The 13,323-nt window shown below is 42.1% G+C and overlaps 1 protein-coding gene across 3 annotated transcripts in view; it reads right to left on the bottom strand.

Moving 5' to 3' along the window:
- Positions 1-13,323, bottom strand: part of KDM1A (lysine demethylase 1A) — a 1,339,130-nt gene that overhangs the window by 1,035,672 nt on the left and 290,135 nt on the right. For all 3 annotated transcript variants that reach the window (XM_086957680.1, XM_086957681.1, XM_086957679.1), the window contains exons 5-6: positions 11,922-12,014; positions 5,165-5,271 (exon numbers count right to left, since the gene is read on the bottom strand). In XM_086957680.1, the coding sequence (XP_086813806.1) occupies positions 5,165-5,271; positions 11,922-12,014 (200 nt within the window). The remainder of the gene's footprint in view (positions 1-5,164; positions 5,272-11,921; positions 12,015-13,323) is intronic.

The following is a 13,323-nucleotide window of genomic DNA, read 5'->3' on the forward strand; positions in this document are numbered from 1 at the left end:
GGTGTAGGAGCGTAAGAACCTTTAACCCCTCCCATGCTTGTGACGGAATCGCTCCGTCACAAGCCACGGGTGAGCTGTGCTTGTGACGGAACGGTTCCGTCACGGCCCGCTCGCCGCGCCTGCGCGGTGCTGATTTCGCGCCTGCGCTGACGCTTTAATAGGTGGGCGGGTTCGTGACGGAACCGTTCCGTCACAAGCACAGCTCGCCCGCGAGCCGTGATGGAGCGGTTCCGTCACTAGTATGGAGCCGCCCCCTTAGCACGAAGGGGTTAAAAGAGGGGGTCATCAGAGACACACAAATACCAGAAAGTCTGGGAAGGACAGAATGGGCATGACACAGAATAGACTGGGAAGAGAGCAGAAGAGATGAAAAAAGGTGGGTGGGTGTGGAGGAGGGCAGGTATAGACATGATAAGCAAGAGAAGAAGAGACAGGAGTCATAGGGTCACCATGAGATCCACCATAAGAGTACGGATGCAGTGCAACTGAAGACTGATGCAGAGACATACAAGATGAGTGCAGAGTGAAATGTAGTGATATTTGTGCAGCAGGAGCACCTAAATTCAGATAATGCACACCTAAATCATGCCTGATATTTAATGTCTGTCCCTGCCTTCAAGGATTCCATTGAAGAATTCAATTATTTTCAAAAACTGTATGCATATCAAGAATCAGACTATGGCCTGAATACAGAAAACCAGTCATAAGTATTTTCTCAGGGTTATCCCATTGTGTATTCTGGCCTATCATAGTTTGAAGCACACTTAAATGAAGCAAAGCAAATATTAATGTTCGTGTCATCTTGTAAAAACTACCATAAATCTTCTGTCTAGTGGCCCACAGGACTGATCCGGCTGTGAGGGCAGATACATTTTCATTTTTTTAAAGCAGCTGTGAAAATCTTTTTCCCTAACCTGAAAAGTTACCTTTTAAAGGGACATAAGAACTTAACGATGTCTAATTAAAAAAGAAATGGCAAAATGACCGATTCGTCTGCTGAATTACACTCAACACTAAGGGCCCGATGTAGGTAAATCTACATTTACCACTTCATAAATACCGAATCATACCGAATCGGTATTTATGAAGTGGTAAATTAGAGGGGGGGAGATGTAGGTATTTCAGATTCGGTAAATACCGAATCTGTAAGATTCGGTATTTACCGATTCTGTAAATACCGATTCGGTATCCCCCATTGCTTCCTATGGGCCTTGAAGCCCATAGGAATCAATGGGCATTACCGAATCGGTAATTACCGATTCGGTAATTACCGATTTGTGCAAGGGTGCAGGGGGTGTCACTTTGACACCCTCTAGCACCCCCAAAACAGGCATGTGAGCCATGTGGCACACAGACATGCCCTAAGGGCATGTCTGTCTGTCACATGGCATAGGTGTGCATGCACACATTTGCATGCACACCTGGATTCGGTATTTTAACACCCAATTGGATTGGGTGTTAAAATACCGAATCTGAAGGGCCTGCGGGACAGAAAGTAGTCCCACCTACATCCCAAATTTAAAAATCGGTAAAATTACCGATTCGGTATTTTTGCGATACGGTAATTTTACCGAATCGGTAAAATACCGAATCGGACAAAAAAAGGTCGCCTACATCTCAGTAGGCCAAATACCGGTAGGAAACGGCCGAAATCGGCCGTTTCCGACCGGTATTTGATACCTACATCGGGCCCCTAACTATTTACTGGATAGATGTTATTTATCTTTTATGACAGAAATCAGAAGCTCAAGGTTCTATAGTGAAGAAAACTCATCCATTGGGTGTCATGAAATACTCCAAAAAGGGTCAAAGTTAAAGAACTACTGAAGGACACCAAGGCCTCAAGCAGAAAAAATTTCTTTCACCTTCAAAAAATAGAAAGAAAAAACTGTAGAAAAAAAAACTACAATGTCAAGTAGAGGCAGCAAAAGAGAGGTAGCTCTTCCTCAAAGAGCAGATACGCTGCAGCCCTCCAACCACTACCATGATACATTCGAGAAAGATTTGCATGATGTGCCCCTCTCCACATGGTCAATCTGAGGGACAGGAACAAGATGGTAAGGCACTACACCCATTGACAATAACTTTCCTGTCATTTAGCTCAAACGTCCCTCCATCAACAATTTGACAAACAAGAACCAGTTCACGTAGCTTTAGAATACATGTGAGATGGAGACAGGGAGAAAGAGAGATAGAAATTATATGAACGTTGACTGTCAGGACTGTAGCAGTTGTATCCACTGAAATGTCAGGTTTATGTCTCAGGATTTGTAAACCATACAGATAACCCAACTGGGATCTCCCAGCTCAAGGAAAATTATGCTGCATAATGAATGAGGTATAATACAGCCACATTTTACATTGTCTCCTGAAAGCAGTTTCATAAGGAATTACGGGAAGGTGGAGTGGAAGACTGGTACAGGGTTTGGGGAGCCAAATAACTAATAGACCCTTTGTCTGCCCCCTATGATTTGAAAGGTGATGGCAAAAGTTAAAGACGTTATGGGGCTGTTTTGGCTAATGCCCAGTACGCAAAGCAGAGAGCTTTGAATTTGGTCCTTTTGGGTATTGGCAGCCAATGGAGGGTACTGAGATGGGCAGAGATAGATTAATGTCTGGGTACCCAAAATGGAAAGCTGCATTCTGGATGACTTGAAGACGTCCAAATAGACTTTGAGATATTCCCAGGTAAAGTCGATTACCATAGTCCAGGCTAGAGATAATTGCCTGAACTATGATTTTCTGAGCGAAAGGAAAAAAGGAGGAGTACATTTTTCTTCAGACATCGTTGGATTCCGCAACAATATGCCACAATTTTTTGGATCTGAGGATCCATAGAGAGGTTATGGTTTAGTCAGAAGCAAAGGTTTTTTTTTTTACTATCTCCTCGGAAGATGGAAAAGGTCCAGGGGAGTCAGGCTGCCAGCTAGAGGACCACCATTTCGATTAGCTGCGTAGAATTATGACTTCAGTTTTCTTGCCATTAAATTTCATGCATTTGAGGCACACCGATTTGGTTACAGCTAGAACACAATTACAGAATAAAAGGGAATAACTTTGGGAGGGGTGTTCTGAGGAAGTCATGTGACAGAAAAATAAGCTTTGTACCGCCTGCCTAAGAACAATAAAGCCAAAACACTGTATGATGTTGGCAAGGGAGCAAGGTATACATTAAAAAGCGTAGGGCTTAAAGATGAACTCTTTGGTACACGACATATCACAGCATAAACGGGAGAAGAGTTTGAGAGACTTGAAAAAAGGTCCTTCAAAAAAGAAATTAACCATTTGCATATCTCAAATTATATCTATCCAGTAGGGTACCGTGAGCCACTGTCGTATGCCATAGTCGTATGCCACAGTATGTCTAGTAAAATGATAGCTCTAGATACGCACTTATCAAGAGTGAGGCCCAGACCTTCAGTAACAGCGAGAAGGGGGACTTGGTGCTGTGTAGTGGGTGAAAGCCTGATTGAGAAGCATCTAGTGGGGCATTGGATTCTAGGTAACTGGATAATGGCCTATTGATGTGCTTTTCTATTACTTTCAAAGGCAGCAGAAGGAGTGAGATGGGTCAATAATCTATAGACTTAATAGGATAGTGTTTTATTTTTTAAGGGGAATAACAACTGCCTGTTTTCAAGTCAAAGTGGATAAAACCGAGAGATTCAGAATTCGAACTAATAGCGGGTGAATGACTGAGGCCTTTTAGCTTATTTCGTGCAGGGTTGTGGGATCTAATGGAGAGCCAGGTTTGTTGGAACTAAATAGGACATTAAAACAATCAGTTTTAATAAATGTAAATTTAGTCAAGAGTGGACCAGTGAAGATGAAGGGTTCCAGAGAGCTTGGAGTAGGAAAAGAGGAATAAATGTAGCGAATTTATTGCGAAACAAAGATAGTAAAATCGTAATTTCTATTAGCTGAGAGGGAGATGAAAAGAGACTGGGTCCAGAAAGGATTTTACAATGAAGCAAACTTATTTGGGTTAATTGGAAGTTCCCTTGATTTTATCTGCATATCAGTCAGAGTAGACTACTCTGATGACTTTATGATAGATCGTAATGGCCTCTTTATAGTGCCATTTATTGTGAAAGTCAATATGCTTGCACCATACTCATTCTAGTATCTTAGGCCTCTTTCTAAGAGAGAGAAGAGGACTGTTGAACCATGAGGCATAAAGCTTTGATTTCAGCAGGGTGAGAGGGATGATCATGTTGAGGCCAATGGAGATTCAATTGTTAAAATGACGTTGGAAGTAATAGTCGGTATAGCGTTTTCTACTTGGGAGCAGAACAATTAAGGTGCAAGTTTTGACAAGCATAGTGTGTAGGTGGCAGTCATTTCTGGGGAGAAAAGGAGACAAATTAAGAAGTACTGGTAAGGATTGTGATCCTACAAAATGAGTGGCATGGGTGGATCTAGTCTGATATTGGATGAATAGGATAAAAATAGATCGAGAATATGGCCAGCTTTATGAGTAGGGTACTGACAATTGTGAGAGCTGGACTGCTTCCAGGTTAATAATGAGATTTACAGTAGTAGCGCAGTGGGTTTATCAAAGTAAAGATTTAAATCACCTAAAATGCTAAAGTTATTGAATTTAATGACAAAAATAGATGACTTCTAAAAAGTTGAAGGTGGAATTCTGCTGCGGGAAGTACTGGTAAAATAAAGTGAACCAAAGATTTTGGTTCCGGCAAAGTGATGATCATTCAATGCAGAATAATTCAGATATCTGTACTTTAATTGTAAGCTTGAATTACCAGTTTAAACTTTTTGTATGTAAAAGCCCCTGCTTCATTTTTTCCAGTGTAAATAAATGCGCTCAACACCGAAAAAGTGAGACTTTAAAATATAAAAATATCTAAAACCAATTTCAGTGTCTAGAATGCAACTGTACTGGCAAAAGATGTGGGATTGCAACAATGGGCAATTATGAAATACCGTTCAATGCCATTAGGAGTCAATGTGCGGCAGTTCCTTCAATAGGACACAAAGGCTACAAAATGTCACTAAAGTTTGGTATATTATTCTGGTAGGTTATTCTGCGATTCTTCCTGGTGTCAAAACGGCTTCAAGTCGTTGTGCATACAGTTTGCAATAATGCTTTTGCTATCATGTGTGCACTTTGAACATTCATCAACATTTCAAAATGGTTTCTTACCCTAGCTTCAAGAAGCGTGACATCCATCCCAAAACTCTGCAACTGCCGAGCGGCTGCCAAACCTGATACTCCAGAGCCTATAATGATTACCTTTCCAGTTTTTTTTGCTGAAGAATAGGACAAAAGTGAAAAACAGAAAACTTCAGTGAGAAACTCATTGTGCAAAACATAACCACAGAACATACAAAAAATGTCTATAAAATGTTTTCACTGTTTTACCAGAGTGTCCGACACTTCTTTGGTGTGGGTGGGGCCATGGAACAAACAGGGGCTACTGAGCATCAACCGTGGGGGCTAGGGTTGTTTGCCATTACTGTACCATAGTCTGTCCTACTATGGCATTGTAAAACTGGGTGAAGTACAACCCACTTGACTCCCAGTGGTAGCGATGGCGAGCAGTCGCTGGCTTCTCGGGGAGATGGTGTGGGGGGTCACAAGCTCACCCAGCAGCACAATAACCGATTATCCAAAACACTTTAATCCACACATTTAAAAATCAATACTCCACAAAACAGGTAAAAAGTACAAACACACTGGTGCCCTCACCCCCTTTGGGCATTTATTAAAGGTCAGGTGCAGATTACTCTAATTTTGTATGTAGCACTCACTTCACTCACTAATCAAAAGGTCCCCTTTCAGAACAGTCTCACTCATCACAGTGCACATATAAGAGTCCTTTCCCTACAGCTCGTGGGGAGCAACAGCATGTGTCTCTAGTTGCTTCCATTTCTGCTGGAGGTTCTGCCGCATGGATGTATACAGCCCACAATTTGAATGAGGGCTGCAGGCGAACAGCAGTGGAGGTCAACGTCCTCGCATGCAGATGCTGACTCTGGCTGTGCAGATGACTCCCGCATCTAAGAGACCCACTTCTGTCTTTGGTGAGGTGCAACAGACGGGCTGCCTATGGTGAGGGGATCATAGCATCACAAAGGCATTCACAAACGGGCCTTTGGTTGCAGCAGGAGGGTTCACCTTGGTAGGGAAGGCATAATCTGCCTTAGCTATAGTTCTTAATGATGGTGGTCACAATTTGTGGTTAGGCGATCAGTCTGCCCTGGGCACAGTCCTTGCCTACAGTAGCAACAACTGCTATCTGTGATCATGATAACCCCCCACCCCCAATCCTGTCTCCCTCCCCATGGAACCACCAGCATGGAGATACTGTGGCCACACACCCCCGGGCGTGCAAACCTCTCTCCTCAACCCTCCTCCTCCTGCTGGACCCACAAACCACGGTGGTCAAGATGCTTCCGGCACGGCCTGGAAGTCAGACCAACAGTGAGGTTAGCAAGCACCTTCACTTTCTCAGCACGCAGGTTGGCTTTTAGATATTTCAGGTCAGAGGAATAGAAAGGCAAGTCTTCAAGTGATATCCCCTAACTTCTAGGACACTGGCTGTCAGGGAGACACCAGCTCTGGTCTGCATAGCAGACCTCTGAATACTCTGCGGAGCACTCCCTTCCTTGGCCAAAGAGAACTTGAAAATGGAACAACAGTCATTGGCTCCCACTTTAATACAATGAAAGAAGACAGCAGATAAGGATTCCTGGTCAGCATTTTAGGAAACAGTTTGAGATGACTTCTTTCAAGTATCCTCTCCAGGCTGCTTTTCAAACATAGCCTTTGTGATGGGAGTCACTAGCAACAGCCACACCGAACCATGACCAGGGATGAGACAGAAAACCTATTCATGTTTGCAGTAGAGACTGCAGTCCTACCCATCACATCTGTCACCTGCCAAATGTTAGTGCTCCATTCAACAAAAAGGCCTAAATAAAAGTATAAAGAAGCCTTATATTGTTTGTTCCTACTCCAGTAGCTATGTCTGCACCATTCAGCCTCAGAATGGCAGCAATCCACTTCTGTCTGGGAAAACAATCTCTCATCGTGTGCAAAGTAAAGGTAAGGTACTTCCAAATTAGATCCTACAGGCCTCCATTACTCTGGCTCACTCACCTTACCAAAAAGGCCACACACACATGTACAGCATACACTTCAGATGTTAGTCATCGCACAGAAGCAAAAGTTTACACAAGTGGGCCAGTAAACCTTTAAGACCGGAATAACGATAAAAAGGTCTGGCTACAACTATGGATTCAAATAATATGGCCATTTCTGATCTACCTGTGAAAATCATGACAGGAACAGTAGTACATTGTCAGTAAAATGAAGGCATGCTTGATGTGCCCTTCCAGGTCAAAGGACAGGTCCAGAACTTCACTGCTATCAAGGGACAGGCCTACGGCTCCGCACACACATTAGATACATGTGAGATTTTGGCCAATATCCAAACCCTTTATACCACATACTTGCAGTCTGGCACTAAGGGCAGGGGAACACGATTGCACACCTTTTAGGGGGTGCACCGGTCTAAACAGAGTATAAATGAACAAATGTAAGACGTAAAGTGTTTTTTTTTTATAAAGCCGTTTTCTTTAAACTCAATGGTTTTACTTTGCTAGAGGAAATAGTCCTAGCTGTGCTTATTTTACAATCAAGATGGGTCATTTCTGAAGACTCCAATTTGTTCAACCAGGAGAGGCAGATTATTGTGTAAATGCTTTTCAGTTGGGGAGTGGGGGTGCGTTGAAATAGAATGAATACAGTGAAACTCAATATATGTTGTTTGGGTCAGGTCGTTAAAGTACTGCACACCTAAACTAGTTACAGCAAACTGGAGAAGTCACCAGGACCTTATGAATGTACACCTCCTTTTTTCCTTTCGCTCAGAAAATCATAGTTCAGGCAATTATCTCTAGCCTGGACTATGGTAATCGACTTTACCTGGGAATATCTCAAAGTCTATTTGGACGTCTTCAAGTCATCCAGAATGCAGCTTCCCGTTTTGGGTACCCATACATTAATCTATCTCTGCCCATCTCAGTACCCTCCATCGGGCCTTATGAGGAGTTGGTGACGTCAGACGGAGTCGCGCACAATGCCGTGCTCCTATGACGTCGTCCACGCCGGCGTGCTACAGAGAATTTTCCGAACGTTGCTGGCGCAAGGGGGATATTCACAAGGTGAAGAATCCACAAGGCAGATGTATCTATCAGAAATATGCATTTTCTTGTAAATGTATTCATTATTTAAAATAATGGTATTCAACGTAGAACGAAGAACGAAGAGCATATTTGGCCTCTGTGAAATTCAAAAGTGTGTTCTGGAGGCACATAGAGATCAGAACTGAGTACTTCAATAACTTAGACAAGTTTGTAACATGTAGATTTAAATGGCGTTAGTGGTTAGGATCTAAGGACCGATATTATGCAGACTTTCCATATGCTCAATCTGATCCTTAAACATATAATACATTTTTAGCCTTGAAGTAAAAAACAATAATAAAAGAACATTATTCAACATCCCACAACAAGCAGAAAGGCAGTAAAAAAATAGACAACATAGAAATTAAATCTAGGACAATTGTGTTAGTTAAGCAATTTAAAATCAATTTTGGATATTCACTGGTCATATCAGCAGAGTTCTTAAGGAACACTCCTAGTTTGATTGAGCAGCTTTGTCTAAAAGAACCTGCTATTAATTAGGAGACCACCAAAAGGCCATCTGTATGGGAGTTCAAAAACATATACTAGATGTGAGCGAGTCACTGGAAGAAGCCTGGCTTAATTGGATGTCATTTTTTAACATTGAGAGACCAAAACAAGTAAAGTTTTCACAGGAGGGGATGTGGCCTGGAGGGCTAAAACTGCTGATCAACAAACTGTTGTGTAGTTCCTATTAATCTATATAAGATATGGGTGGTTAGACAACATAAAATGTGGGATCGGTGTCCAGACTGATTCCAGATATCCCTACCGGATGCGTTCGCCTGCATACTAGCTGGCTCACAGTGCCACCAGGAACTCCTCTTACCACGGAGGGAGTAGTTTCTGGCAACTATCGAACATGACCACCATAACCCCTCAGGTATAGTGAAAACAGTACAATACTTTTGGCTCAGTCACTCGTTCTCACTTTATCTCAGAAAAATACACAGAATTAACGATAGGGACGTTTTTAATAAGCAGTTATTGAACCAGAGTCATTCTAGTGTAAAATATGTATGCTGCCAACAACCATATGACAGAAACAGATGTATATTGGTATAAGCACCAATACAGTAAATAGATGGTAGAATTCTACCATAATACTAAAAAACACTGGATATATACTGGCATTTGATTACATGACAGAAATAATGCATACTCCTACAATGCTAACCCTAACTAAATGTACCGAAGTGTACCTAGCATGTATGTAGGTGTATAGCCAAGACTCCCCCTAGGATAGAGCCAACCCTATTACCTGATGAGAGCGCGAAGGACCCCTTCTTGGTCTCGAGATGGACACGCTGCAAGGGATGTCAGACCACTGCGTGCTCGAGCGTCTGCGTGCAGGGACTTCAGCGTCTCATGTCAGCATGCAAATCTTTCTCCTCTGCCTGCCCTAGGAAAGATACGATGCTTATATACCCAAAAAGGTACCCTCAGGTGTTCTACCTTGTTGTGTCATGTCGGCAGAGGATGACTATGGTGATTAACCTTATACACAGTTACTATGCAGATATGGCAGTCCTGCTAGGATTCTGAGAATCCTCATGCATAATCAATTTGGTTAGTTTTTCAGGGAAAACCACATGACATTTATGAAGCACCTAAATAGGAAAAATGTCAGCACTAAAAACGGTTATGTATATACAAGGCAGGGTAAATGTAGGTAAAAGGTTAGGAGACTATCAAGCCAATATTGGGGTACATTGTGATTCATAACAGCCACTCCTCATCAGACTGGATGATATACTACAAAAATAAAAATGGAATATCCTTATATTTAATCATAAAAACATTGTTAAAAAGTTCCGAATAAAAATGTCCAAAACTATTAAAAATGCGTATAAGAATTAAAATGTATGTTACATATGTTAAAAAGCTCTATAAGTCCTTTAAAATATGTCCATATATAGTTTGAGCAAATTAGCACTCCTGAAAGCCATGGTGCTCAGTAAGAGCGAGAAAAGAAAACAAATTGTTTAAAATTCCAATTTTCTTTTGTTTTCGAAAAGAGGCCGAATTATTCCCAACAAACAGAGAGCCAAATATTTATGTCTCCTGTGAGGGGGAGACAACATCATTGCCGCTTGCCTTCGCAGACAACGGTCCCTGTAACACCTCACAGATCGGGTCAATCGAGCAAAGGTGATCTTCAGTTCCCACAGCTGAGGAAACATTTGAAACATCCAAAGCAACTGCGCCTGCAGTGGAGCCGGTATCCAATCCAACATGAGCTGAAGCATCCTGTGATGGCTCTTAGAATGCAGACATCAACCTGGGCATACGCTGAGGATACTGAACTACGTGGGGCTTTAATGGGTCCAGCCATACATCCACGTCCGGAGGCGCAACCGATTGAAGTGTTAGACAGAGGCCCAACGCGCATTCTTGTCAGCAGAACAAGCAGAGGAGGACAGGCAAAACACAGTTAATCCAGACTGGTCAGATTGATGGGAACCAAGACTCGCTTAGCTCCCGAAGGCGATGTGTGCCAAGATGGAGTACCATGCGGTCACGGTAATGTTGCTCCAAGAGCTTTTTCCCATTTCCTTGGTGACTGGGACATCCATTGTGTAGCAGAAAAATTAAAAACCGGATATCCACTACCAGTAGCAGGATTAGCGGTAGCCCTCCAAAAACGATTCCAAATACGTACTGTATGAAGGCTGGAATCAGTCCGAAAACTGTCTGAAAGGTGCTTAACAGTCCCGAACCGATGCGCTGTACCATTTCTCCGAAATGGAAAGGGCAATTTGTTTGTACCAGTGCCTGTATCTCAGCTGAGGACCTTGCAACCTGAAGAGCAAAAGTCTCGCGGACTGAGGTTAAGGGCACATCGTTTGGTAAGAGCATAGCTTTCAGTCGGCTCAGAGAATGAAACCGTATAAAGCAAACATTCAACAAAGGCCATAACGGCATCTCCTGGATTGTGTGGGTCAGTGGAAGCAATACTTGGATACAACAAGTAACCCTGGAACTTACTTTGACTAGATAAACGATGCCTGGAAGCATCGCACAAAAACATTGATCATTCAGCATTAAGTAATTCCCATTTGTGAGCCGCCTGAACACTGGGGATCCCTTTAAATGACAGGATAAATTTGCAACTGAACCATTACAGGCCCGGTGAAGTATAATATCCTGGCAAATTAGCCCCTTCGAAGCTAATGACGAGCTGGGCTCGTCATGGCGCTTACCTGCCGTGCACGGATGACAAGGCCAGCTCGTCATGAATAATGGTAATTTTGGTTCTTCAGCGCAGGACGGGAAAACGCCTAGCAGCCATGTGGTTAAAGACCCGCTTAATGAAGTATTGCAGTCTGTACCGGTGAGAATCACTTCCGTGTCCCCATTACTGCACTGTGGATCTATACAGTAATTCAAAAGATTCATGGATGAGGTCCTCACCCATTACTTCCTATCTGCAGACCAGGTGTTTTTCTAGGCAATATTGGAATTGGAACGTTGTTAATGGCAATGTTATATGGCCATGAATTAACCATTCAGTGGACTGTTATTCTGCCACAGTGAAAGGTAATTGGTCCAATTTTTCAATGTGCAGCATTGTATATTTTGCATCTCTTTGTGCCATTATTGTCTACCTTTCTGTTGGGTTATCAGCAGAAAACAGACGTCAATAAAATCTCACTGAATAAGGTCACATAGAAAAAGTACAGCGTAATCTTGTTGTGTTGGGTACTTACTTGGTAGAGGTTTGACCCTTTTATAAATTCCAAAGTTGATTAAACCATGCCTCTCCAAATAACTATGTATCCTGTGTACTAAAACGGTATCACCTAAGGAAAAAATAGAAATAAAAATGTCAAACAGAATTTTTTCATAAAATGTTGAAACTATAAAAAAAAAAAATGGGTCTACCCTGAGAAAACTCACAGTGGATTCATGGTTTAACATTTTTTAGAAGGTGGAGATACATACATGATAATAAAAAAATAAAACACTGCAAGTACGTAAATGTAACCAGTCGAGCGAATGAGTGATGAGGCAGTGTTGAAAATACCATTAATAAGATGACCGCTCAAAAGACACTTTTTAGAACTATATTACATAAAAAAAGCAACAAAAACACAAATGCAGCAGAAATGGATGAACATGTCTGTTCGTTTATGCATGACGCAATTAGAAACTTGGCAAATTTACTTTTAAGAAAGAAAATGGGTTTTATAAAAGGGAGACTACAGAAAAAATAGTTGCAAAACGTAATGAGATCCAACATCAACTTTTAGCAATGCAAGCCTCGGACATGGAACTATCAAGTGACATTCAGGATTGGGTGCAAGCATACAAGGGTCATTTTAGCTGTGTTTTTATCATGCTGTGCTAGAATGCACACCATTTTTTCAACATCTATGCAAGTGCTATAATTTACTTGGTGGATTGGTAGGCAGTATACTCTTGCCATGCCACTGCAGCTGATCAATACACATTTTAAATTATTTACCACAACTGCACGGGTTGGTTAATCAGGTGTATGCATTAACTGCATTTGGCAACTTGTTTTCTGAATAGAGTTTTAGAATGGAGCAGCATATCCCGATGGGGATACAGATGCAGAAGAGGTGCTGGAGGAGCAGTGGTGAAGACTAATAGGAGGTAGGCAAAGGGCGGAGGGGGTGGGGGTACAGAAGGGGGGAGGTTGTTCCATCCCAGAGCTGCTGATGCTCGTTACGGGACTCGAGAAATTATTACAGCCATCTTTCTAAGGGCTATTTGTAGCAGGAAACAAGTTGTTGCTGGTGATGTGATCCAGAACACAACATTCCATTCTGCTGGCATGTTCAGATAGAGACATTTACCTGCTATGCATTTGAACACTAACTGTAATGAGGGGGACGTACTGCAGCTATTTTACAGTGGTAATGAAGCTGTAAAGGTTTTTGGATTTGGGTATGAGTCTAGCATGTGCCTTCAAAGAGTATTATTGGGGGGTAGCAAAGCAGCATACTGTAATCCTTAAAGAGTGCTTCTGTTGTATAAAATGGTGACGACCAGAGCTTATTCAACATCCTGAAACATGGCTTTGTTTTATGACCATTTTATTTAGTGAAATATGTAAAGTCTGAAATTGTTTGCAGTGGGGGCTGT

Source organism: Lissotriton vulgaris, chromosome 2_1, assembly GCF_964263255.1.
Source record: "Lissotriton vulgaris chromosome 2_1, aLisVul1.2, whole genome shotgun sequence".
Taxonomy (NCBI): Eukaryota; Metazoa; Chordata; class Amphibia; order Caudata; family Salamandridae; genus Lissotriton; species Lissotriton vulgaris.